Consider the following 27,738-nt stretch of genomic DNA (forward strand, 5'->3'; position numbering starts at 1 on the left):
CCTCTTATCAAAAGACCTACAGTTCGCCTCTTGCTTCCTCTAAAAAGAGGAAGTGACACTTTGGGAGGTTATAGCTCACCCTGAAGTTCCCTCTTTAAGCCTCCTCCTCCATGCTGGCCTCTTCCCAGTTAGTTCCTGCTCTTCCTTTCTTCAGCTTTCTTAATGTTTCTCGGCATTTGCAGAGTTTAATTTTATTCTTAAGGAATTTTAAGGAGTAAGGAAATTTTCCACTTGAATGTCCATCAACGGGAAACAGGTTAAGTACGTTTTGGTGTAGCTGTACAATGGCATACACCAGGGGATGGCAGCCTTTTTCTAGAAAGGGCAAGATAGACGGTTTAGGCTTCTCCAACTACATAGTCTGTGTCGCAGCTACTCCGTCTTGCCGTTGTAGCGCACACGTGACACTAGACGGTGCATGAACAAATGAACGTGGCTGTGATCCAGTAAGATTACGTTTATAAAAACAGGCAGCAGGCCAGATTTGGCCCATGAGCTCCAGTCAGTCAGCCCCTGGCATACACAATAAGATTTAAAAGGATGACATGGATCCAGTAGTGCCAACACGGAGCTGCCCCCAAGATGTTAAGTGAAAAAAGCCAGGTGTAGAACAGTGGGTCCTTATGGTGTGTTTATATTTGGGTCTCAGGTGAGCAGAGGAGAGGTGTGCTGACATGTTGGGAAAATCCGTGTGGAAGGGCAGTTTCTTGCACTGGTCCCCGGGAGTAGCTTCAGGGGAGGCCCACGGAGGTGGGGGATGGGGCAGTTGTGCCTGTATTACTTTTTCAGTTCAAAAGATAGTGTATTCATTTTCATCAACCCAGTCAACTCCGAAGTTTTAAAGCAAAAGGATTTTGTTTTGTTGGTTTTAAGGGAACTTGAAAAGAAGGTAGAAATGTGATTTTTTTTAAATTGTGCTTATGTATTTTCAAGCCCATAGCCATTTCTCTTGGATCATTGTGAGGGCTGACTTTACCTCCCTCAAAAAGTGTGCATGGCCTCAGATTATAGGTGAGGTGGTGGGGTTTCAGGGCAAGCGGAAAGGGCTAGAACTCGGCAGCTCCGCCTTTCTTCTCACTGGCCTTTCTGCAGGAGCCCCATCTACAGCACGTGCCCAGGAGCTGCTGGACAGTACGCAGCCAGTGAGAAAACCATGGCCCCAAAGTCAGCCCCATGGGGATAAATACAGCTTTCATTAGTTACTATTCAAGACTGCTTCCAGCTGCTTCCTTTTCCCACAGAGACTATTTCTGACTCACAAGTAAGAATGGGTTCTGATTCACCTAAGCATTACGATGACCAGTTTTAAAAATGTCTGCCCTTGGTTGTGAAACTAGCAGATAAAGTTGTTACTTTCCTAGTATGTAAAACAGCTCACTTTTGGTATGAGAGGGACAAATAAAAGCTTTAGTAGCAAATCCTTCTCTGCTTAAAAGACAGTGAAGATAGGAGCAGCTCAGGAGTCACGGATGGCGGTCGGCCTTGCTGTGTGGCCCTTCCCCCACCTACCAAGCAAATACTTCTCAAATAGCTGTTCTAATCCTTTTCCATGTATAATTTGCAGGCTTGTGTGTGGTCATTCAGTTCTTCTACGGAGCTCTTTGCAGGAATGTCGGATATTGTACCTTTTGAAATCCCCCTTGGAGCCATGGTGGTGCGGGGAATTTGCAGAGCTGCGGAAGCAGTTGTAACAACGCAGTCTTGTCTTCCATGAGGGAGGGCCTGGCTGCCAAACCCAGAGCCTGTTCTGCATCACTTGTCTTGACTTTCCTTTAAAAGCATTAAGTGGGAAGGTACCAGTTCTGCTGAACAAGCAGGCATTGCCTTTTATGAGAGAAGTCATTTAAAACATCAAAAATATGTTTGAAAGATACTCGTGTACTTTTCTCTGACCTCAATTTCATACACTAGTAACTCTCCCATGCCAGAGACTTAGCACGACACACTCCCTGCCAGGTGGCCAGAGACATGTATCCACTCCAGAGGAGAGAGTGAGCTTGATTGAGGACACTAGGAAGTTGTGCTTTGCCATACCTATTGCCCTAAAGGGAAGCTGCGCATTTCAAAAAATAGGTTTAAATCTCTCTCTTTCTCTCTCCCTCTTCCTTCCCCCCCCCAAACACATATCCTCTCCTCTTCCCCTACCAACACCACCTGCACACCCACCACCGCCACACCCCCGCCATTGCTCTCTCCATTACTGCTTTTAACCTTGAAACCTCTGTTGTACACTTATGCATCCATCCTTTTCCTGCTCTTGCATTATTAATGGGCCAGGAGCAATCGAGCCAGAACGCTGACATTACTAATTACTGCTTATAACCGAGAAGTAAGGAGCAGGGAGTAAAGTGGGTCACAAGACAGTGTCATAACAATAAAATACTGCTGTCGGGCAAAATTGCTTGGTGTCTGTACTCTGTCGTTCGGGGTGGAGGTGGGCTTTCACCACAAGCTGACCCGGTAGAGACCCAGCTGGTAGGAGGGGAAATGAATGCTCTTCCCAGGCTCTCGCTGTCTGTACACGGGGTTAGAGAAGGGGATTTGTTTTGTTTCTATCAGTACGTAAAAACCTCCAGAATTCTTATTCTAACCGAACAGACTTTTGAAAACAGACTCTTTGCCCTGGCGGTGTGAGCCAGAAGGAAACGCAGCAGAGTTGTGGGGAGAGTGCAGAGGGCTGGCTTCGTCCTCTCGGGGCCATGCGCTGTGCGCCCTGTGCCTCCACCAGCCCTTCACCTCCAGGTCTGAGTCTGCTCATCTGTTAAGTCCCCTCCAGCCCAACTCGGTGAGTTAGTACGCTTCCGTGCGCTGTCTATGCTGTGGGGGACCAAGCACATGCACTTACCCGTCTCACAAAATATGGGAAGAAGAGCATCGTCAGAGGAGAAAGGTCCTGAATTTAACTCAGCCCTCAGCTAGCCAAGGCCCTTCCCGCCACCTTTCCTCTGTGGAGTGAGGATAACACCAGCCCCGCTTACTTGGAAGGGTGGTTTGGTGCTGGCAGATGTATGTGGAAGACATGGGTTGACATGCCCGACGTGAGCTGTGGTGGCAGTTTCCTTGTGGTGAGGGCAGCACCTCCTCCTACGGCCTGAGCGGTGTATATTTCAGGGAGAGGAGCATTTCGCTGCACCCCGGCCACTGACAAATCTCAGGCCTTTATTGTGACCTGGGGACCTTAGCCAAAACCCATCTGGCTTCTGAGGAACACTGACTGTGTCTTCTAGAGGAACAGGAATTAGAAAGGGACTTTAAAGATGTGAGTAACATAAAATACAAACTTCCCTGCCCCTTCACATACCACTTTCTTGAACTGTGCATATCTAGATTATTTTACTCGTGTACTGTCATGGAATTACAGTCCTGAAGCTAGATTTCTTAGCGGTGAAAAAGTTGCTTATAGAAAGTACAGGAGGAAAGGAAAACTACTTTGAAATAATATTTTCTATTTGTTTAAAAGCATGAAAGATCATTTTTAGAGGACACATAGCTTAGATTTTTCTTGAAAACAGCTTCATGAAAGAGGAATTATTGATCACTTGATAGTAGAACTGAGAGGAGGTAGATTTCTAGGTGCCCTACCTCCTGGTCTTGAGATGTTTTGTCTTTCTCTTTTCTTCTTTTCCTCCCTTTTTTTTTTGTAATACTACAAATGCGGCCATAGTTGACAGAGTATTGGGGTAAGTCACAGTTCTCAAAACTGAAAGTAAATCCTGTCGCTTTTTCCCACGTGTCACACACCAGCCAGGTGTTTGAAGCGGGCTGTGTGGAAGGGTGGGCATCCCAAGGCGGCACTGCCCTGCGGTGGGCTCTCCAGTGCACGTGCACACTGACAGCCGAGCCCCACACCGGGAACTGCTGTCTCCTCGCCTTGTCCTCCTGTTCTGCCGCGAAGAATGGAGCCACAGCAGAATCCTACATACCCTGAGCTTTGTAGATCCATTTGATGAAAAAGGCTATTTCCTTTATTCAGTTCTTTGAACTCTTTTTCTCTGTTTCCTCGTTTAATCAACATTCGAGTTCAGAGTCTATTAAATTTTACTTTGAAAAGCACAGTGATCTGTATGGTATTGTTAACCATGGTCATTTAGGGGCTTGTATCATACTTTATCAAAAGCAGCCCTTTTTCGCCTGGGTGGCTCAGTCGTTAAGCGTCTGCCTTTGGCTCAGGTCACCATCTTAGGGGCTCTTGGGATTGAGCCCCACCTTGGGCTCCCTGCTCAGCAGGAAGTCTGCTTCTCCCTCTCCCTCTGCCTGCTGCTCCCCCTACTCGTTATCTCTCTCTCTCTCTCTCAAACAAATAAATAAAATTTCTTTTAAAAGAATGTGAGATAGATAAATTGAGAATTACCCAGTGCTAGAGTCACCGACAAAATTTTACATAACCCATCCCAAAAAAATAAGATTGATCTGTAGGTACTGGTCAGGAAACCTCTCCAGAAAATGCACTATAAGGTAAAAACAGCAAGGTAAAGTATGTGCAGTGTGAGTGTTTGGCCCCTTTTGTATAAATGTGAAGGGTTTATCTGTTAAGTATGTGTATTATTTTTTTCTGGAATGAAAGACTGCCGAAGGAGGCTTAAAACAAGAGGAGTGCACTTTGTCTTCATTTATGCCTGTTGTGTTTCTTAGTAGCGTGTACATGGGTGTCCTTGCTCTCACCAGTAATCTCTGTATCAACAGAGATTAAAACAAAATAAAACACCCAACAACTCCAGGACAGAAAACGGGTTTTAGCCAAACCCCTTCTCCCCCTGACATTCAGTCTGTCTGGAATGAATCAGTCAGTAGCTCCTGCTGCCATTCCTTTGTAGCTTTTGGATACGTATCTGGTATTATATACAGTTTTCACCCTACTTCAATAACTGTCTGCTTTTTATAGCTTTTTACGCTCTTCTCTCTATGTGAAAGAATTGAAAGAAGACGAATCATTGCTGGAAGTGCCCTTCAGTTTTTCACAGTTCTGTGCTTTTAACAGCAGAACGAGAGCCTGGTGTCCTCGCTGCCCAGCAGTAGGAATCCAGGACTTGGAGCAGGAATGTCTTCTGTTAAGAATACTCTCGTGACTCTTCCAGGAAAGCTTGGCAGAGCTTCATGCAGTTTCGATGTTCAAAGTTCCATCTTACTCATTTGAACTGCTTGGCTCCCTCCATCTGTTAGACCTAGACTTGTATCAGGGTCCATATTGGTAACCGTGCAGAAGTGAGATTCACGAAGTAGAAACTTTTGATACTAAAATCTGTGTTGTAAGTTTTCTCAGGGAACACAATCAATACACGGAAAACAGACTTTGCTGATTGGATGTACCCATTCCTCTGAAGTTTATTTACTGCTCGAATCACCTCTCTAGTTTCATTTCCAAAAGCTAGTACCTTCCATCAAACATAAATAAACTCATCAGAACAGCTGCTTTTTTCCTCCTGGAAAACCGAAAAGAACAGGATGGTAGTATGCTAATTATGGAATGACAGTAAGAATTTTGGGCATAATCTGTGTAATCTAGACAAGTTCTTCATTCTGTTAGTAACTTGGTTTCCTAATCTGTAGAATGGGTAATGGTGATGCCTGCCTGTCTCACTGGGTCGTCTGAGGTTAAAGAAAGGGATGTTTGTAAGGTTCTTAGGTGGCACCTTTAATCTTCAGAAGTTGGATATCTTCCCTCTAAGACACAATAGGTTGGAGTGACCGCAGTCTCTTCAGTGGTTGATTATCAAGGAGAAGGTTATCCCTGGAAGATGACACAAATCGATGTTTTAACAAGAAAATAAAACAGAAGAGAGGATCCCAGGACAACAGAAGCAAAGAACTTTTCCAAGACTGGGAGGGAGGTATTCCTGCCCTGTCGAGACCCAAGGGGTAAGGACCAGGGAGAGTTAAAACTAAGTGGGGATTATCAGTGGGCAAATGATGTGAAGCCTGAAAACAGTGAAGATGTTTATCAAGGCTCATTTTTCTAAAGCTCAGGATGGCCAGAGATTGTAGCTGCATTCTTTCTGCCATGTTTTTACAACGTGTACTTCACTGAATTTTTCACATAGTTTTCTACAAGATCAGTACTTAGAACGCATTATAATGCTATGAATGTAAAGAATTCACATGTTGAAAATGTTTTGCTTTTGTCCAAGCCTTCTTAACATACATATTTAATTACAAGGCGTGAGGATTAATGGGGCTTTGAATATTTAAAGCTCTTTTCCCAAGATTAATTTGATTTTAATTACCCCTGAGCTCAGCGTTTCCAGCCTTGGTGACTTGCTGTTTGGATGTGTCTGTGAGAGGAGGGGGCTCAGGCATGCTTCCCTACCCAACAAGCCCCTCCCCGTTCATTTTCAGCTCCTCACTTTGTCCTTTCAGTTGGGGGAAGAAAGGGAAAGGTAGTAGAAGTTGCCTCTACGGAGCTCATCTTAGAGCTTGCTGTATTTTCAGAGTAGTAGTATTTAGTGTGCATCCCTTGGCATCCAGGACAATAAAATAACAGAACAATTTCTACAGCCCTGCTCTTCCAGAGATTTAAAAATCCTGTCTAGCACCCTGGGTCCTTCAACCCTGCTGGCCTGTGTGAGGAGGAGGAATAGGCACAGGCCGCAGCAGAGCTTGACCCCAGACAGGGGCCAGTGGAAGTCCCCTCTCCTGACATGGATCGCAGTTACCCATCTAGTTGTGAAGGCAGAGGAGGCCTGAGAGCCTGTGGGGCAAAGAGAAGGAGGTGTCTGTGTTCAAGGCGACTGTGTTCTTTCCACCTCGGGCTGCCACCCTTGTGTCCACATCTGTGGTGGATGACAATTGTGGGGGGCTTTCCTGGTTCCTGCAGCCCGGGGCCAGTCACTGAAGGCTCACTCTCTTTCTCTGTGGTCTGGCTCCCTGTAAGGGGCAGAGTGTGGAATGAGCAGCCAGGAACGAGGGTGGCGGGCTTGAGTGGATGCACAGGCGTAGCCAGCAGAAGCCGGCTTCCTCCGGTGTGCCGCCCACGGCAGCAGGGGTGGGCGCTTGGGCTCAGCCTGAGCAGGTCAACAAAGTGTTGAGTGATGGCCCTTCCCTGCACAGCCTGAGCCTGGGCTTGGGGAGCAACAGTCTGCCCCAGCAGTAGTTCCACGTTTCCTTCCTGCTACAGGAGAGTACCCTACAAAAGCTAAGGGTGTGCCTTGAGCAGTAGTTGTTTGAGAGCCCATTGGAATGGCTGTTAAGGTATCAGTAGAGGCTGCCCTGTTCCCTCCTCTCGGCAACCAGGGCACAAGCCCCAGGGCCTTGAGCAGACCTGAGAACACTACACAACTCCTGGGGGTGATCTTCGCAGCCACTGACATAAGCCAGGCTTTCTTTCCAGAAACCCCAGGGGCATCACACTCCGGGAGTGGTGGCTGGTGCTTCCTGCAGCAGGTCAGGAAGAACGACGACTGGCAGTAGTTTGAGCATCAGGATGGTTTTCTTTGTTATTGTTTTTGCTTTTTAATGCACAGGCTCAGCTTAGAAAGCCTAGCTAGTGGAACCCCATGTTCGGCCATCACAAATCAGTGTCACATACTGGCCAGGCTGAATTGCTTTTCTGCCCCCTTCTTCACACGTCACCGTCTGCTTTTATCTAGTCCTTATCTCAGCCACGGCCAGCCTTCTCACTATATGTAACTTGTCATATCATAATGTTACTGTTTTTCCTTAAAAGCTTCCCTTGCCCTGTCCTGTACCCCACATCCCCCCACAATAAATGTACAATTCATTGATTATCTGCTGCTGTGCTAAGCTCTTTAAAAACTATCCCCAGGCTTCATAGTAATTCTGAAAGAGATGTCATTACCCCCTTATTACCAGATGGGGATACTGAGGCTTGTGGGGTGACCCGATCAGGTGGGGGCCGCTGGCGCAGGTGGTGGAAGGATTTACCTGAGGCAGAACAAGAGAGAGAGATGTTTACTGAACACACTGCAAGGAAGCGGTGGACAGGACAGCGGAGGGTAGGCTGTCTGCCAGGACATGGGGGGGGGGGCTAGAGTTAAGGGGGGACTGAGGAGGTATGGGAACATACGGAATTTCCCTTTTGTGGTACCTATGCCCGTTCACAAGTAGCCCCTGGGTGAGTTAGGGCCTACGGCTATTTCGAGATGGGTCGCCTGATGGGCCTGTTTGCATTCAGCCCGGTGGTTGCTGTGGGCCCTTATGCCTTACTCACGTTTCCATTATTCAAGCCTGGTTGCCTAAAAGTGGCCTCTACCTGGCTCAGAGGTAAGGTACACACCATAGACGGCAGAGCCAAGATTGAGGCCAGCACATCTGTTTAGAAGGTTCTAGTGACAGTTAAGGGTCCAACTCTTGGCTTCGGCTCAGGTCATGATCTCAGAGTCCTGAGATTAAGCCCGGAGTCAGGCTCCACGCTCAGCATGGAGTGCTTAATTAAGACTGTCTCTAATTCTCCCTCTGCCCCTTCCTGCATGCACACTCGCACTTTCTTTCTTTCTCTCTCAAATAAATAAGTAAATCTTTAAAAAATAAAGTTATGATGCCCGGGTGCCTGTGGCCAAGGTTACTTCTCCCAGAGAGCAAGGAGATAACATTGCACCTACCTTGGCCTGGCGAGGAATGTGGGAGGCCCCAGCTGTCCCTCTCATCGCTGTGTGAGAAGAGCAGCTCTCCTTTATGGGGTGCACACAGTTTCTCATTTATCTTTGCAGGGATCCTGCCAGGTACTTGCTTTCCCCATTTTTATTGATGAGGAAGCAGAGGGGGCAGGACTTGCTCAGACTCACACAGATCCTTCTGGTCCCCATCTCCCTCTTCCTGACGTGAGATGCTGTATCTTCAGCTTGTGGTCTCTCGTTTACTTTTTGCCACATGATCGTAATTGCTCCATAAGTACCGTGTCATGCCAAGCTTTTTTTTTTTTTTTTTTTTTTTTTTTTTTCCACTTAGCCTGATAGAAACACCTTCTGCGTTCTTAAACTGTTTGTAAACCTGCGTCCGACAGATGTGCTTTGGTTGAATGACATGTGCCCCGAGTCCAGGGTATAAAGTGTTTTCCACTTTTGCTGCTGCAAATAATGCAGTGCAGGGCTTTATACACAAAGCCTCTTCTTTTTTAGAATTATTCCTTAGAATAGACCCCTAGAGTAGAACTCCTGGGTCCAAGAAAATCCATTTTCTTGAGACTTCCAAAAATTCTTTCCAAAAGGGTTGCACATAGTTCTCTTTCCTCCAGTACATGCTGCTTATTTTAAAAGGAAAAGTGTCATAGTCTGTTCTTCAGCTCAGACTGGCTGCCCTTCCAGAGGGACACTGACAGCTGTGAAGGGCTACTTTGTGAAGTAGCTTTGGAGGTGTTTCCAAAGGATTTCAAAACAAAATAGGAAGTTTTAGAGTCCATGTTCGAGCAAAAGCCAGTGTGGGCCAGCCCTGAGGTACAGAATCCACGAACTTTGCAGTTGAGAAAGGGGAAAGCCCGTGCGGTTTGTCCTGGCAGCACAGCACCTCCTGTGCTCTCGGCTGTCCTCTGAGTGGACAGGCATGCTTGCTGTTTAAGTGCGGGCATCTCTTGACTGTCCCTGCCGTGAGGAGAGCAGCTGCTGGGGTGACGAAACAGTGGGAGAAGAACAAAGACAGCTGTGCCCGTGAAGCTGTGTCTTGAGAGCGTGAACATGTTCCCTCAAGGTGGTTGGTGGTGGCACAGGGAGTCTGTCACCTTCCGTCACCTTTGTAACCTTCTTTAGAAGATCCTGCATGCATACTTTGAGGCCACTGCCTTGGCTCTGAACTTGCTTTTGAGTTCGTCTTTTCCCTTCCCACTCTGGAAGTGTTTCCCATTGGTAAACTCAGAACTGAAGTGTGGCACTTGATTGGACGCCCGGGCCCGTGAATAATGTACTCAAGCAGGCCAGTGGGCTGTCTGTGGCATGTGGGAGTTGTGACCAGTGAGGCTTGGGCCAGCTCACCAGATAAAACTGTCCCAAGTTGAGTTAACGAAATTTGTCGTTGACGTTACCCAAGTAATGTGCACAGAGAAACATTCACGATGTGGTCAGTTGGTAGACTTAGGAAGGAGGAAGACACCCACCCTTGATGCTCAGGGTCCTGTCTGACCCTTGAGGCTTTGAGAAAACCCTTGGAATAAGCTAGAAAGAGATGTGCGCTGGAATAGGGCTAGTGGTTTTCCTCCCAGAAGGGTAGAAGCTGTTGGAGACACGGTGGCAGGCCCTGGAGAGATAGTAAGAATCAAAATCTAAGCTCCTTCTGTGGTCTCAGCCAGAAATGGTGGTGGTTTCAGGACACAGGAGTGGGGGGATCTCAGGTGGAGTTGGAAGGACTAGCTAGTGGGTAGTAGTGTTCTTTAGTGATACAGGGGAGACTAAGAACAGCTTTGTGGGGAGGCAAGGGGATCCCAGGTCGTGTTTCAGAAATTTGTAGCTAGGTGGAGCTGCAAGCCGGCTGCTTAGGGGAGCCGTCAGAGCCTGGCAATGGCAGGGATGGGGAGGGGGGGATTGCTGACTGATTTTGCCTGGGAGAGTCAGATATCGTGGAGAAGGAACTCCAGGACTGGACCTAGAAGGCTGCTGTAGGGAGGGACAGAGGAGTCGGAGAGGCTCCCAGAAAAGGATGTGGCATATTGAAAGTGTTTCCAAGGGTGGGTGGGGAGGTGACGTGGCTGGGAGGGGGACGGTCCCTGTGGGAAGTCCATCCAAGGTGGGAAACCGGCGCGACGTGATCACATTCAGTGTCTCAGAAGGATATTCTGAGAGCAGTTTGAAGGAGGGACTGGAGGTGAGAAGAGGTTGGAGGCGGGGAGAGCAGTGAGGGCAGCTCGCGGCATGAAGACAGAGTGTGCACCTCGTACAGCCTCACTGCACTGCCACCCTCATTGCGGGACCATCTGTCACCAGCAGAAAGGCAGACATGGGCGGGCTGGCCTGTGGAGCTGGCGGGGAGCGGCTGGCTTTATCAGAGTGTGATGGGGGCTGGCTCTGGATTCTGTGTGATGTTCTAGCTGTTCCTGGGCCAGTTTTTTGTTTTTTGTTTTTGTTTTTTAAGTAGGCTCCATGCCCAGCATGGAGCTTGAACTCATGACCCTGAGACAAGACCGGAGCTGAGACCAAGAGTCTGACACTTAATGGACTGAGCCACCCAGGCGCCCCCCCGGGCGAGTTCTAAAGGCACTCCTGTGGCTGTTCCCATAAGACCGGGTGTTTTAAATGCACACACAGAAATATGGTCCTTCTCTTGGTGCTTTGCTTTGCTTTTGCTTTTGCTCACTTTCTTCTTTAATTGCATCCTGCAACAGCACATTTCACTGGCGGATTCCATGACAGGAATGTTCTTTCACTTGCTTGATTTCAGTGGATTGATTTTGTGATCCATTGCCACAGCACCTAGAGCTCAGGCCTTGTCAAATAACTGATTATGTGGTGCAGACGTCAGCTCCCAGAAACACCAGGCAGGGAGGACTGCTGAGGGGCTCTCTGGTCAGCTTCCCCTCTGTCGGAAGGCCTCGCCCAACTTTCCCTGGCGTCCTCACAGCCTGTCCCTGGGAGGTGGGCCAGGCAGCAGTGTTCCCTGTGCAGCTCCATTCTGGGCCTGAGAGATTGGCCCAAAGTCCCTAGGTGGTGGCAGAGCAGGCTGTCAATCTGTCGGTGGACTCGGCAGGAACAGCTCTGCCCGTGTTGAGACCCCGGCCCCTGTCTCGGTAGCAGTGTGGCATTCTGCCACCCACCTCACCCTATGCCAGTCTCCTCATGTGGCAGAACGGGGAGGAGAATACCACCCTTGCGGGGCGGGGGACGGGGGGGGGGGGTCTGTTACCAGAATTGAATGACTTAAGGTAAGAAGGTGCTTAGTCCATAAGCATTCATCCAGTGCTGGCCTTCGTCACTCATCCTGCTGCATTATCTAAGCTCCTCCTCTCAGATTCGGCAACCTTACTCAGTGTTCTTTTCAAGATCCTATACTTGGGGCTCCCATACATTTCCCTGTTGCTCTGCTCAGGGCCATTTCCAGTCCGGGGGATGGGGGGGTATTGGAAAGCAACCGGTAAACCCCCCGTGCCACCCATGTCTCCAGGTGCTCACACTCTGCTCCCCTGCAGCGTCCGGTCTCCTCGGCTGTTTCTGCAGACCTGCTGTCCAGTCCTTTGTCACTCTCAGTGCTGTCAGCTCTCGGTCTCCTTCTGTTTTTTAAGTGAGAGAAGCCAGCTCTCACTTGGTGAGCTAGTGTCCAGAAATAGGCTCTGTCACCTTCTGTGTGAGGGGCCTCTCCATCCTGATTGCTGGAGATGCCCTAGGGCATGGTGTTCTGCAACCGGGCGGGAAGGGCAGGGCGGTGAGCAGGTGAGCAGTCGTGGTAGCGTCGCAGAGCAGCAGCTAACACGGACAGTCACTGCTGTGTGCCGCCACACTGTACGTGCTGCCCGTGAGTTCTCATTCAGTCCCGTAGCCCTGTTACATCCCCTTTTATAGATTTGGAAACCGAAGCTGGGGGAGATGAAGCACCCACCCACCTGTGGTCACCATTTAGTAAGTGGACGAGTCAGTGGACTCAGACGTACCCAGCATTCCTGACCACCGGTTATGTGGGGAGCCCTGTCACACTCATCTCTCTGAATACCACTTGTCTGTGTGACAAGATTAACCTTATGTAGTTGGTGAGACAGTGATGCTCATCAGAGGATTATCTCGGCAGGCAGACCGTTGACAGTTCTTTCCTTTCCTGAGACTAGTCACAAGATATTGTTCTGCAGATCCTGTTCATGAGATGTGGATAAAATATTTACATTGCAGGAGCTCAGATGACATAAAGCTGTGTTGTGTTTCTCTGTACGTGGATATTTTAAGTGAATAGAAAGCCTTGTCGATGGCCCCAAGATGGGTAGTAGATTTCCAAGAGTGATTTTCGTACTAGTCTAGTGAGGAGCTAACAGTTACAGAAGGCAGCCAGCAGAGGGCCCCAGAGCCTCACAAAAAAAGCCTAGATTCTGGCCCCAGGCTGGATGCTTGCCAGTTCTCAAGCCAGCGCCCTTTGGCTCAGTAGGGATGCATTTAGGCAAGCCTGCACTGGAGAGCTCATCTCTGAACTGGGAGGAAACTCCAGCACCTCCAGGATCAAGATAGGAATCAAGCAGAAAGTAGACATTACAGTTAATTATAGAAGAACAGTTGCAGAATCTGGTGACCTGGTAGTCATGTGTGGTTTTGCTTTGAGGGTGGGGCGTGAGATTGTGTGCTGTTGTGTGTAAAGGAGTAATCCACTGACTTCTGCTGGAACCAGGAAGGGAACAGGAAATTAATTGTCCAACTCCTTCACATTGTAGTATCCCGTTGCTGTGATTTTTCCTGGGTTCTGATTCAGTAACCCTAATGGCCTCCGCATGTATGACCCACCCTCTGGGCAGATTCTTTCCTGGAATGTGCTGAGCAGCTGTCCCAGGACCCTGGACAGTAAATGGTAGTGAGGTAATGACAGACACGCCCAGAATGGGATTAGCTGTTTGGCTTCTTAACCCTCAGTATTAGCAATTGAATGGCCAGATTCCAGACTGGTTCTTAGTAATTTCTTTCCACCCAGAGGATCCTGATTGTAGGTGCTTACAACAATGCCTTTATAAGGGTTTGTTATTATTATCATCTGCTAAACACTGTATATGGACATTTCAATCATGGTCTACATCTTATTTTTTTCTTTTTTAGATTTTTTTTCCTTTATGGTAGAAAGGTGGGGGAAATGGTAAGAAAGCCAAAAGAATGGTTATATCATTAGCAATCACATCCTATGACGGGTAGGACTTCTGTCCCGCGCACCTTTAGTGAGATTGAAGACATTGACGCACATACAGCAAGTAGAGCACGTAGCGTTCGAAGGCAGGGAAGTGATGAGTAGAAATGTGTGCTCAGCAGTCTCCCGAGTAATACGTGCTTGCTCTGAAATGAACACCCTGACAGGTTAGAAATAATACAAAGTAAAGTCTTTTGCAGCTTTCCACACCTTAGAAGCTCTTTCAGAGTGCTCTTAAAATGTTGGGTGGGGGGGGCGCCTGGGTGGCACAGCGGTTGGGCGTCTGCCTTTGGCTCAGGGCGTGATCCCGGCGTTATGGGATCGAGCCCCACATCAGGCTCCTCCGCTATGAGCCTGCTTCTTCCTCTCCCACTCCCTCTGCTTGTGTTCCCTCTCTCGCTGGCTGTCTCTATCTCTAAAAAAAAAAAAAAAAATGTTGGGTGGGAAGGCTGTGCACATTTAGATTCTGTAGTGGTATTTTATTTAAATTGGGCCTCTGATTAGGTTTCTTCTTAAGGTCATTTAACAGGACACCTGGGTGTCTCAGTCAGTTAAGTGTCTGCCTTCGGCAGCTCAGGTCATGATCCAAGGGTCCTGGGATTGAGTTGCATCTGTCTCCCTGCTCATCAGGGAGCCTGCTTCTCCCTCTCCCTCTTTCTCGCCCCCCCCCCCCATACTCACGCTCTCTCATAAATCTTTAAAAAAAAAAAAAAATAGAAGGTCATTTAACACGGCTTTACTTGGTTTGTCTTTTAAGAAGCAATAACCCCAGGATACCTGAGTGGCTCAGTTGGTTAAGCATCTGCCTTCGGCTCACGTCATGGTCCCAGGATCCTGGGTTCGAGTTCCACATCAGGCTCCTTGCTCAGCAGGAAAACAAAATCTCTCTGACAAATAAATTAAAAAAGAAAAAAAAGAAAAAGCAATGTAAATAGAACCTTGGTGAGATTGTGTCCTGCATGCAGTCTCTTGTCCCGTGGGAGCAGCCCAGCTGGACGCACACCTGGTCCTGGGCCCAAGGTCAGCCTTGAAATCACAGCGTGGGACAATGGCTAGAGGGGAAGCACTCTGAGCCTGAGACCTAAGGAAGGCAGGTGGTTTTTCTGTATTTCATGGTTCTCATATTATCCTGTGTGTTTGTGAGTCCTTTATTTTTTTTTTTTCCAGTTGTTAGGCGTAAAGTGCTGTTCCTCCATAAAAATAAGGTCTTAGATTGGATCAGCTTTTTCCGGCTCAGGGCTACTCTTTCCAGGTATGTCTCTCCCCCCTCCTGTGCCTTCTCAGGGTGTCCAGGGCGTCGGTTGTGTCCCAGGAGCACCACTGAAGCTGGGGGAGCCGCACAGCCAGGTAGACTGGACTGAAGCAGTGAGCCTGGAGCGCCCTGCACCGTTTCTTCTGCGGGAAGCTGCTCACTGGCTCTGCTGCAGGTCTGCCGGGACAGGGCTTGTCTTGTTTTTTTACACCTGCCGTCAACACTTTCACTGCCAGCTTTGTTTTGTGTTAAAGTTTACATAAACTTCTCAGGTACGGGGCTGGGGAAAAGGGAGTTTGTTTGGAACCCGAACTCGATAGAGTTGGTGCTCTTAGCCTCGGGATCTGTGTGCTTCCGCCTCTCCCCGTCCACTGAGACGCAGCCTGGGGCTGCACACGTGGGCCCACGATGGCCCTGGTCTGGCGTCTGAGACAGTGGGCGGGAAGTGCAGGAACTAGCTCGTAACAGCCACGGACTAAATGGCGCCTCATCTGAGTGCTGCAGGACCATTGCTGCTTTCCACGCTGTTATCTTAAAATAAAAAATTAAGCTTTCAGTTAAATTGTGGGAGTTCTACCATGTTACAGCTGAAGCACTAACCGTTTTGCATCCACGTTGCTTTAAAGGCTCCCCTCGTGCTCCTACAAGTGAGTGAGCAACGGCACCTCTTTGAACAGTCTTTCCTAGGAGTCCTGGGGCAGCAGATTTTTCTCATAGGCTGTGGGTTCTTAGGGTTGTTTGGGTTTCTTCTCTTTAGCCAGATGGAAGAGGTTCTTCAGAACCTTCCATCTTCCTGTTCCACCTGGCCCAGAGTCTCATGCTGGACTGAAGCCCTGGTCTTTGGCACTCCGTCCCCCAGTCTCCTCCCTCCTGGCTGCCCTGTAATGCCAGGTCAACCTTGCTATTCCTTCACATCACCTAGGGAGAACCTACAGTGGCTTCTAGAGCTCCAGGCTTCTGACACTCTTTCTAGTCTGGCCCCTTCCTCACTCAATAGTTAAGGAAAACTGCATGTGATTCCTTTACAAAGGTGGGTGAGGAGTGGTGAGGACAATAGGGGACCAGCTGGCAAGTATAGCAGTTTTCAGTGGATGAATGTACAAAATGTACAAACTCAGCTTAGAGCCAAGGTTGTGAATGTTTCCTTGGTGCCAGTAATTGTCCCCTGCTGTATCCAGTCCTAGGCCTGACCCATGACGTGCAAACCGAGAAGTTGTAAGGTAGACACACACACCCGCCAGATCCAGCCCACAGCCATGCTTGTGGAGTCCTCACCGACATTAGGAACTAGTTTTTAATTAGCTTCCGATATATAAAATCAGATTTTGTATAAAATTCCAGATCTCTGGCTTTTCTTAAATTTAAAACTTTGGGCAAACTGCATCTCACTTTTGCTTGGCAGCTGGGTTCTTGAACCTTACCATCTCCTCAAAGTTAGGGACAGAGTCTTATTCGTGGTTTTATTTCCACTTCCTAACACACTGTCTGTCTTGCTTGGTAAATATTTGTTGAAATAGATGTAATTAATCACACCTAAACATCGTTAATTATTTGTTGTTGGTACCGGCGAGAGGATACAGGAAGATGGGTGCAAATTTAATTCAACATGTATTTTGTGAATTCTGGAGACCTCTCTTTGTTCCCAGAAAATATATTCAGAGTCTCATTCCTGTCAAAGTTGGTCACTAGCATAAACTGTCTCTTCACGTTGCAAGCACTCCACTCCTATTAGGTGGTGGGGTTGGTTATTCTAAGGCTGGTTGCTTTGCTTCTTTTTACTAAATTTAGCAAACATAACTCTCCAGCCTGATCATTTTGTAGGGTGCGAGTATTTGACATCATTAGTGAAAACAAAAGTAACTGATAGAGGGGCACCTCGCCTGCTCAGTCGGTAGAGCATCCAATTCTTGATCTCAGGGTCGTGAGTTTGAGCCCCACCTTGGGTGTAGAGATTACTTGTTTAAAATTTTGATTAATTAATTATTAATTAATGGCTATAACTACAAGATTGTTTCCCCAAAGTAAACACATGTTTAGAGGCAGCTACTTCCAGGAAGCCGTGTGTTCATCTGGATTAGAAATAAATTGGTGACATTCTTAGTTTTCTGGGACTTAGTCATAGTCTCCACAGTCTGTGTTTCCCATCTGTCCCCCCAAGAATCATGACTTAGAGTCTTAAGCGTGTACGAAGATCGGAGGGCAGCAGGAGGGGATCACGAGTGCTCTGGAGGCACCGCCATCTAGTGTTTGATTAACGCTGAAGGGCTGCCATAGCCAAATGCCACAGACTGGGTGGCTTAAACAACAGCAACTTATTTTTTCACACTTCACAATTTATTTTTATTTTTCTGAAGTCTGTAAGTCTAAGACCAAAGCGTCAGCAGGTTTGATTTCTTCTAAGACCTCTCTCCTTGGCTTGCAGGTGGCTGCCTTCTCCCTGTGTCCTTCCCTGGCCTTTCCACTGGGAACACGCATCTTTGGTTTCGCTCTGTGTGTCCAAATCTCCTCTTGCTCTAAGGACACCAGTCAGATTGGATTAGGGTCTGCCCTAAGTACCTTTTGTCAACCTAATCACCTCTTTAAAAGTCTTATTTCCAAGTAGATACACATTCTGAGGTATGGGGGTCAGGACTTGAGCATCTGAACTTACGGGGAGGAGGTACCATTCAGTCCATAACAGCCACAAATAAATGATGTGGGGTTTTTGGTTTGTTTGTTTTTTTGTGTTTGTTTTTTTTTTTTTTACTGGGTCAGATTGTTGGGAGAGCAATAAAAAGCAGGACCGGTTATGATTGGACTAATAATTGAGCCAAAGACAAATCAATTAGAGTATTAGCAAATGCCTCCCCTGTGTATTTCCAGGTCAGCCTTCATCCAGGCACATGGAGCAGTTGCTTCTGAGCCTGAGTAGAGCAGAGCTTGAGGAGCCTGGCAAAAGGCAGTGGCTTCTAGTGAAGTTGTATCCTCTTGTCCATCTGTTGTTATTTTGAACAGTTGCTGTGAGGAAAGAATTAAGAATGAAAACAGATACTAGCAGTGCCAGAGCAGGCTGTCCTCTGGCAGCTCTCTGCGGGGCCAGGTGCTCAGGGGAAGCACTGTAAGCCCTCTAGGAACGTGGATGTGTGACTAGGGCAGTTGCTACTGTGGACCTTCAGCTCTACCTTCCTGGGCTGGACTCTTGCCCTCCAGGAAAGCTGTAGGTGGGGTGCTTGTATGGCCACCGCTGCACATTCCCCCTGTGCAGGCCTTGTAACAGGAACTGAGAGCTGGGGCTGCGGATGAATCCTGAAGACAGCTTGGAAAAGACGGGAGGGAAGTCACATTGGCAACATGCGGTGTTAGAAGACGTACTCACAATCAGTACTTTACTTGCATTTCTGCTTCCAGAGGTCATGTTTAGGTTTGAATGAAGAAACTAATGAAAAAGTAGGAGTAGGGATTAAGCATGCTTTAGAATCAGAGTGGTAGGGACTCAGTATTGATTTCATTTCTCCCTTATCAAACTTTTGTGACAGTGTTTGAGATAGTGGCATCCTAAGGTTTGTCTTAAAGCCACTCTAGCTAACGGGACCCAAAATGTATACCCAAGAATAAGCAAACAAGACAATAAAAGATGGTTTGTCTTCAGACAATCAGCTCAGCATTCTCCCTTGGGCCTGAATATCTCCTCTTGGCAGCTGCCCCAGCATGACATGGCAGCAGGCAAGCCTGCCTCCCCGCATCACTAGGTCCTTGCATCGGCAGGCAGCCACAGTGCTCAATGCGAACAGTTTATATACAGTCCTGAAGCTGTGTCAGCATCGTTTACAAGAGTGCTTTCCAAAATGCATTGGTATTTTCATTTTCACAGTATTTTCATTTTCAGCAATATTTGCTAAATTTGATAGTTGTCTTTGATTTACAAACATGAACAGTTGTAGACTTCACTGCCAGCCCTTCCTGACACCTCACTCTCTAATACGTTTCTGGTGTCTTACTGCTGGACTCTTGCCCTCCAGGAAAGGGCTTTTGATCACCTTCCATTTGAAGCAAGATGGAGTGATGATTTCAGGGGCGTTGAGTACACGAATGGATAATGATTGAATATAGTCAACTTCCCTATAATTGCCAATAGCAAAATCTGACCTTCTGAAGAGCCCAGGTTGTTCTGCACGTACCCAGGAGCTTGTGTACAGACATTGCTGCTTATCTTTTGAGGAGCAAGGGACTAGATAACTGTCCCTGAGGGGACCATCTGTAGCCACCTGCCTGCGTTAAATGTTCTCCAATATTCTTTATAGTATTATGTCCTGCAGAACTAAAAATCGTTGATTAAACAAACCGCTCCTATTTTGAAGAAGAGGACTAGTTTTCAACTGGAGAAAGAGCCATGTGAGTAGGAATGTAAGAAAGGTGTCCGGAGACCTCCGGTGGGTGATGTACTAACCAAACAGTGTTGTGCTATTTTCCGTAACAGAAATATGTGAAAGACAGTCATACCATAACCGGAGTTGTCAAAGCTTATGAACTGGGAAAATAAAAGGAATAGGGGATTAGAAAAGTAGTGGCATGTCCATGCTGTTTATCATGAAGTGTTTCTCTATTGAGACCAGTGTCGGTGGCCCTGTTGCTGTGCCTTCCAAGCTGGGAATCTCCCCCGCGCGCTGCTCATCATGCCACAGTGTCAGGCTAGCATTTTGTTCGTCCCTTCTCTGACCCGCATACTCCACTCATACCTCCTGTGCCCCAGAGAGACTCCTTTTTGTCGTACTTCAGTAGTAGCAGGAGGGAATGACCGAAAGCCCAGCTCTGATGTTTACTCTGAAGAGGGTTTTTTTATTTGTGTGTGTTTTTTTTTTACAGGGCGGGAGGGTTGTTTTGTTGTTGTTTTTTTTAAGGAGAAGGTGAAAAACTACCAGCATGGGCAGCAACATTCTTTTTGCAAGCCTGCTGCATAAATGGCACTTGTGAAGAATGGGATCACCTTGACTTCCAGCTAAGGTCAAGGACAGGACCTTCCTTCCAGCACTAGAGGAAGGGGACTGTCGTCTGCAACACATCAAAAAGCCGTGTTATTCTTGGTTTTCTTAGCCTCCTTGACAAGAATTAAACAGCCCATCATTATACCTCCTCAGTTGATACCAAACCAGAATTAGTGAATTTTGAAGTGGCCAAGAAGGATCAAAAGTGATTACACCTTTTTTTTTCCCCTAAGTAGGCCTCACACCCAGTGTGGAGCCCAGTGTGGGGCTTGAACTCATGACCCTGAGATAAAGACCCAAGCTGAGATCAAGAGTCGGATGCTTAACCGACAGAGCCACCCAGGTGCCCCAAAAGTGATTACACTCTTAAATTTGCTTTACCTTTGTTCTTTCTGGGAAGACAGAATTCTGTCTCCTTGTGATAAAAATTTGGGAGAACTGTGAATTCTTTGGAGGAAAGTCATCCTAAAAACTTTTACAAATGTGTGGTTCCCTTGATTTCCATCCCTTTTCCAGGAGCTAACTGTGTGGCTGAGGGCAGGTGAATGGTTTATAAATGGCCTTCCACTCCCTGGGCAGTGAGCAAGGCCCTGAACACAAAAGAAAAGGACTTTGTGGTCAGATGTAGTCCAAGCAGAGTATTGCCAGGGTTCACAGCTGAAGGATTAGGCTCTTATGTGGGGTTGTTGCTAATATTTGAAGCCTGAAGAGAGCATACAGTTCGATAACATCAAGCACTGCTGATGACACCCTGCTCTCTGCTTCATCCTCAGCGCGCACTTAGTAAACATTGTAAGTGGATGGTGTCATCGTAGAGTCCGCTGTGCAAACCATATGAGGAAAGAAAAAGAAAAAAAAACAGGCATATACCCAGATTGCACTACATGCAAGTATAGAAAACAAGCCCCAGGGAACATGAGGCTTGTTGCTGATGCTCTAATCCTTCGGGAGTTGGAAACAGAAATGGCAGAGTCGTCAGAGGTATCTCGGGAAAGTGGAGCCCACTCGTGACGGCAGCAGAGGGACCGCTTCTGAGTGCCAGACATCATCCCCGAGGCCACGTATTTTTTTCATTTTGTCTTTATACTCCTCCAGGGAGATCTGAAGAGTAAGTCTTTGAGAAGAGACCGGGGAGCCTGCCCATAGCATAAATAGCAACAAATTGTCTTAATGTCTAAAGCCTGGGCTCCTTCTGCTATATTATGTTGTCTTCATTCCTTTCAGGAGTTGGGACAGCAGGTGGGGAAGGCTGGTGAGCTTTAAAAATAAAAATGGAAAGAAGTCCAAGGGGACTTTCCAATTACCAGCCCAGAAGTGCACCTGAAACCACACTCCAGAAGCCATTTACTTAATTTCCTACATGTCATTTTTTCCTCCATGCCATCAACCCGGAGTGGTGAGCCGTAAAATCCTTTCAGCAGGACATGTTTATGTCTTTCTCCAGGCACAGGAACCAAAAGGCAACTAGAGAGATTGCACTGGTCAACAAAGAATTAACGCGGGCCACGTTCAAGGGAAAGGCCTCTGCCTCCTCACAAAGTCCAATTCGGAAAGGGGCAATGAGCATTATTAAAGACCAGGATTGAAGGGTCAGCAGGGAGGGTATCGGGAAGACAGAGAAATGCAGATGCACAGGGCCTGTCCCAGGAGTGCCGGAGAGAAAGCAGTCGCCGCAGAGAAGGGATGTAGAGCACTGTGCGCCTCCCCAGCCCACTTTACTGTTCGCTTTGGTGGTTTCCCACCCTGACCTCCGCCACTCCTTTAAGAACCCATTCTCCTGTTCCCAAGTTTTCCAGAAGTCACTGTCCAAATTCGGTATCAAAAAGGGTCATCATGTAACCCACTTTTAACAACTCTGCGGAGGCTCCATTCTTCCTCTACATCCACTCCCAGGTACGACTACCTGCCACAAGGCCAACCATACTGGAAAGAGCATATTGATACATTCCACCCTGAATGTCTACCTAGGAGTTCCTTGTTTAGTTAGAGCTGAAGTTGGTGGTTCTGGGAAGCTGCTACTACTGACTTGTGATCTTATGTTTCATGAATGTTGCAGTTCTAGCCCATTGATAATTAAGAGAATCTGAGCCAAGAATCATCTGTGTTATTTAGTGGTGGGATGGGGCTCAGAGTTAAGTCAGTTACTTGTACCTCCTCTTGGTTCCAGGAAGCTCACCACTTGCAAGGGCTTTGGATTCTGTCACTCTAGGACTACAAAATGGTAGAAATTCTGTCTCAGATTTTACAAGACATCACCAGAGAGAAATGTAGGTAGGATGTGCCTCACTACTCAGGCTGAGAGAGAGGGATGTAGAGTTACAAACTAGCCCAAAAGAAAGAGCTTGCCAATCCATGGTGCATATCCGTTTCCCTCGCTCCCTCTTTCCTTTGTCATCTTTCCATTTTAGAAACCCATTCTAGTACCTTAAATTACCCCCTCACTGGGAAGCTTCCTGGTCCTCCCTTTGTCTGCCCTGCACACCACTCCTGGAGCACCCTGGGGCTCTTACCTGTGCATCTGTCCCCACCTGCCTCAGGTGATCTCATCCAAACTGTGTCTTTAAACACCTTCTACATGCCAGAGCTGCCCACATCTGGGCTCAGACTGTACCTCCCAAGCAGTTCTCAAAAAATCCCCCGCATGATCTCTAAACCTGTCATGCTTTCTTCAAGAGTAACTCCATTCTCCTTGAGTCCTGGGGAAAAACATGTCCTCATTTTGCAAAGGTAAGTTATTGACTTTATTTAAGTTAGAATTGTGTTAAGATACACTTCATAACAATCTAGGGTTATTTTGTGGGGTGTTTTAAGGTGGGTCAGATATCCCCAGCTTATTCTTCCATTTTATCAAATGAGAGAATACAGATAAATCCAGGCCCTGTTTGATTAACCCCATTAAACACAAATTTGCTATCACAGTTCCAGATACTGCGTATCTGTACTGTCTTTAAGGCTTTATTTTCTTGACAGAGGGCTTCATTAAAGTTCAGGGACCCTAAAAACTAGGGTGAATATAGTGATACCTGGGCACCAGATCTAAAAAGGCTTGTAACATTTCTGGGTCTCCCGCTGCACTAACCCCGTGGGTTGGGTTTCATGAGAAAGCCTGTTGATGAGAACTGATTGAATATGTCCTGGCAAGACGGAAGCTTGTCGTCTGGTAAATTATGAAAACATAGGCATCTTTCTTCACCGCCATAACTAAAGAGTGGTGTTGGTCTGAATGGCGCTCTGCCTAGGCTGGAAGATCACCCTCAGAGAAACAATACAAGGTGAGGGGATTGACCTAGTACCCCCACAGTCCCCACAGACATGTCTGCCAAGGCGGAGAGTACCATCCCCCCACAGTGTTGGCCCAGGAGGTGAAGATAATCAGGTTAGGAGAGGTCCATCAAGGTCAAGCCAGAGCAGCTTTTAAAATCATCATTTTTGAGAAGAATTTTCCACAGCTGCCTTTTCTCATCTTCTACACTGAACTGGTAGCAGGAGCTAATCTGAAAAGCCTTTGAAGCATCCAAAATAGTTAGCATTACAGTCTGTGATGCTCTGTCCTCCAAGGTGAACACTAGAGATTTGCCTTTAGATCAGTCTATTCTTATTTGAGACCCAGTTCTAAAATGCATAGTTATCTGGTTTTCAGCTCTTTAACAGATAGATGGGAAGAAAGAAGAAGCGTGTCAGGTTAAGCATAGAAACAGCAGCAAAAAGGGGTCACCTGAAAGCAGGGAAGAAACCATCCAGCCAAACGGAAGACTCCAAGGGCCCACTGGCCTGGGGACATTTGGGGTAGGGACAGACTGCCCAAACATCTTGATAGACTCCAGTGGCTTTCCTGGTTACAGCTCAGAGTCGTGGATGTACCACAGGACCATAACTGTGAATAATCAGGAAAAGATTGGATTATGTTCCCTCCACTGTAAGAATTCCATCCCAAATGGTTAAGGGGGGGGAGGGGGAAGCTAAGTCCTAATATCTATAAAGCTGTCCAAAAAATACAGAACCATGTGTATCCCAGGATCAGAGATTCCATGAGGTCTTCTCACTTGTCAGGACCCATCTTTCTGAGTATATGCTAATTCTTACTAGTTTGATTTTTTACTATCCAGAGTTTTTTCAGGGTTTTTCAAATTCTAAAACTGAGTCATTTTTAGACTAAGTCGATGAAATAAATCCACAAACCTAACCAAAACAGACGCACTAGTGAAAGATACACCCCAGAATACACCTGTACTTTTGTGCTTATGCCCTGTTGGTAATACTCTGCCTTTCAATTTGTGAATATGGAAGTTAATCCAGTTATTCTACACCTGTTTTTAAAGCTAGGGAGGATGAGGACAGTAACCCAGGGCAAAGGGGGCAGTGTGTTTAGTCTGGGGGTAAGGGCTGGAACCAAGTCTGCGAATCTGAGTCAGCCACACTCCTTCTTAGGGTACACCATCAGAATCAGCTGTGCAAGAACCCCTGTCTTGTTTTATTTTCTTCATCTCTCAATCCCTGCTCCTACCTCCATCCCTGAGACACCCGCTTTAAGCATTTTGTATACATCCCCAAATGTGTGTACGCCTTGAGAAAGTAGTCTGAGCGGTGTGATTGTCATTTACATGAATGGTGTGTGCTATAGGTCTCACTGTTTCTTTTTTCATTGTATTTTGAAATACATTTCACTGGGATGCCTGGGTGGCTCAGTCGGTTAAGCATCTGACTTCGGCTCAGGTCATGAACCCAGGGTCCTGAAATCAAGCCCCGTGTCGGGCTCCCTGCTTGGCAGGGAGTCTGCGTCTCCCTCTCCCTCTGCTGCTCTCTCAAATAAATAAAACCTTAAATATATATGTATGTATGTATGTATGTATATTTTGCTACTTTTTAAACCCAGCTGTACAGATCTCCCAGCTTGTTGCCAGACCAGGTGCGCATAGGAATGCCAAGATGGCCTTCATCCCTGCTTGTCAGGCCTGAGTGTCAGGGCCTGGTTTCTCTACTTTGCTCATTCACAGCACATTCTCAGACCTTAGGTTAAGATAAAAGTGGACAGTATGTACAGAAGGCCTTTTTTTCCCCCCCTGACTTTGGCAAGGAGGAAAAAAGTGTCAAAAGTGTATGTAGTATCTACTCAGACTTCATAAAGGGACACTGAGCAGGCTCTTGGGTATGGGACATTAATTAGCATTTATTTGCTTTTCCCTTGTGGGAAACCAACTCCGTGAGGGAGCTGTAGTCATGACTGTCCCAGAGGAAAGCCCCCAAGGCAAGGCCTCACAGGGAGGCAGTGCTGTAATGGGGCCGGGCTTCCTAAAACACCATCTGTAAGCCTGCACTAACAATATCCCAAGAAGTTGGTCTGTATGCAGGTTCTTGGACCCACTCGGGTCCACAGTGTCGGGATCTGCATCTTTCATTGGCAGCCCTGGTGAGCCTTGTGAACACAGAGAGTGCCAGGGCCAGGGGTTTGTCTGGCACTATTGGTCCAGAAGCTGAATTTCCTCCCACTGACCCAAACCAAATCCACACGTTGAGGTTGAGAGACAAACCAGAATGCTAGTTCAGTCACAGAACTATCACACACTCAAGTTGGCCTTCCGGCACATGCCATCTGTCCCCGCATGCACGTCTGAGAGGGAGCGCATGGCTAGTTGTTGTCACTGCTGCAGGATGGTAGCTGTGACAAGGCCAGAGATGCTCAAGCTGGCCGGTGCCCTCCCTCTCCCTTGGAGTGTGGTCAGACTGGCATATTCCTGATTTCCCCTTTTTCTCGCCTCAGGTAACATCTTCCCATTCCTCAGATTAGGTGGAGCTGCACAGGAGGCTGGAGTGCTCATGTTAACTCTGAGAGCGAGGGTAACTTCTCTCTGAGGTCTGGGCTGTGAGGGCCTGTATTTTTATTGTCTGCTTCCCCTCAACACCCCTGTCCCGTTAGCTAACAACATGAAAATAAGAGATGTGGTCCTGAAGCATATTGTGGGGGATACGTCTTTTGGTTTTTCCTGGAATCTGAGCAGGACAAGAGCTGGCTTTGCTGGCTGCTCCTGCCAGGCCAGCATTCCCAGAAGCTCCAGGAAGCCCAGGAGAAGCCCTTGCAGTGAGCAGAGATGAGATGTGCTTGGGCTTATTTCTGCCCAAGTCCTAGCAGTGTTTATTTCCGACAGTTTGAGATGATCTATTATTAGATTCACCACTTCCTAATACATTGCTTTGCTACGAGCTCTCATGAAGGCTGTTGTTCTGCACTGTTCCTCACTAAAAGCATTAGCTCCAGGGTAAACCAGAGGTGGGGCTATTTTTAAATTCCTCAGTGTTTCCTGGAAGCTCCTGTTGAGAAAGAGCCTCTCATCCTTTAAAGAAACTTTTTGGGGGCTCCTAGGTGGCTCAGTCGGTTAAGTGTCTGCGTTTGGCTCAGGTCATGACCCCAGGGTCCTGGGATCAAGTCCTGAATCAGGCTTCTTGCTCAGCAGGGAGTCTGCTTCTCCCTCTCCCTTCCCCCCCCCCCAACTCATTCTCTCTCTCTCTCTCTCTCTCTCTCTCAAATAAATCAGTTAATTAAAAAAAACTTTTTGGTTCAGGGTGCCTAGGTCACTCAGTTGAGCGTCCCAACTCTTGATTTCAGCTCGGATCATGATCTTGGGGTTGTGGAATTAAGCCCCGTCCATGTTAGGCTTGCCGCCCGAGTGGGAAGTCTGCTTGAGAGTGTCTCTCTCTCCCTCTCCCCCTGTCCCCCCCTTCCCAATGCCAGCGCCCCCACACACACACACACACACATGCTCCCCAGCGCGTGGCACGCTGTCTCTGGCGCTCTCTCTCAAATAAATCAGTCTTTTTTAAATAATAAACTTTTGGGAGGCACTTGGGTGGTTCAGTCCGTTAAGTGTCTGCCTTTGGTTCAGGCCATGATCTCAGGGTCCTGGGATTGAGCCCTGGGTCAGGCTTCCTGCTCATTAGGGAGTCTTCTTCTACCTCCCCCTTTGCCCCTCCCGCTGCTCTTGAGCTCGCTTTCTCTCTCTCTCTCTCTTTCTCAATCACTCAAATAACTATAATCTTTTTAAAAAATCATAAATTTTTTGGAATGCCTGGGTGGCTCAGTTGGTTAAGCTTTTTGCCTCCGGCTCAGGTCATGGTCCCAGGGTCGTGGAATTGAGTCCCACATTGGCTTCTTTGCTCCACAGGTAGCCTCTGCCTGCCGCTCCCCCTGCTTGTGTGTGCGCTGGCACTCTCTCTCTCTCTCTTGCGCAAATAAATAAAATCTTTTGAAAAATAAAATAAAAATAGAAAGTAAACTTTTTGGTTCATGAATGAATGAATCCTAAGTTAATGGCTTTCAGACTGTTTCGAATGACCCCTAAACCGTAAAACCAGTATGGAAGTAAATATACTTGTATATAACCAAAACAGTAGTTTTACAGAACAGTGACCTGACATGTGGAGTGCACTCCAGTATCTTCTTTTCTGTTATAGTTTGAAAAATAAACAAACAAATAAACACTGGTAATAATCTACTAAAATGATTTCACAGCCCATCCAATGGGTTGCAATTCATAGTATAAACATCATACCTATAAGTGACTTTGATTCCACAAACTCGTACTATTGTGTTGAGCATCTTCTGTGAGCAAGCCCCTTTGGACTGGGCTTAGTCACGACCCCTGCTCTCCTGCCCACCTGCCCTTTCAGCCCTCTCAGAGACAGAAATTGGAGGCAGGAGACCAGGGCCCTAGGACAGGATGGCTCAGAGCTTTCCATGAAAGGGGTGCCCACACATAGGGGTTCTTTGGGACTCACATACTCAGGCCC

At 47.3% G+C, this 27,738-nt stretch overlaps 1 protein-coding gene across 13 annotated transcripts in view; it reads left to right on the forward strand.

The window, feature by feature from the left end:
- The window catches only part of RNF216 (ring finger protein 216), a 157,290-nt gene that overhangs the window by 92,472 nt on the left and 37,080 nt on the right, over nt 1-27,738 (forward strand). Inside the window, exons 14-15 of one of the 13 annotated variants that reach the window (XM_057315403.1) lie at nt 14,911-14,995; nt 17,418-17,704. The exons of 11 other annotated variants lie outside the window; for them this stretch is intronic. In XM_057315403.1, coding sequence (XP_057171386.1) covers nt 14,911-14,955 — 45 coding nt within the window. In that variant the 3' untranslated portion in view covers nt 14,956-14,995; nt 17,418-17,704. Of the gene's footprint in view, nt 1-14,910; nt 17,705-27,738 lie in introns of those variants that run through there. One more of the 13 variants, XM_057315404.1, reaches the window with a different exon arrangement.

Source organism: Ursus arctos, unplaced genomic scaffold, assembly GCF_023065955.2.
Source record: "Ursus arctos isolate Adak ecotype North America unplaced genomic scaffold, UrsArc2.0 scaffold_2, whole genome shotgun sequence".
Taxonomy (NCBI): Eukaryota; Metazoa; Chordata; class Mammalia; order Carnivora; family Ursidae; genus Ursus; species Ursus arctos.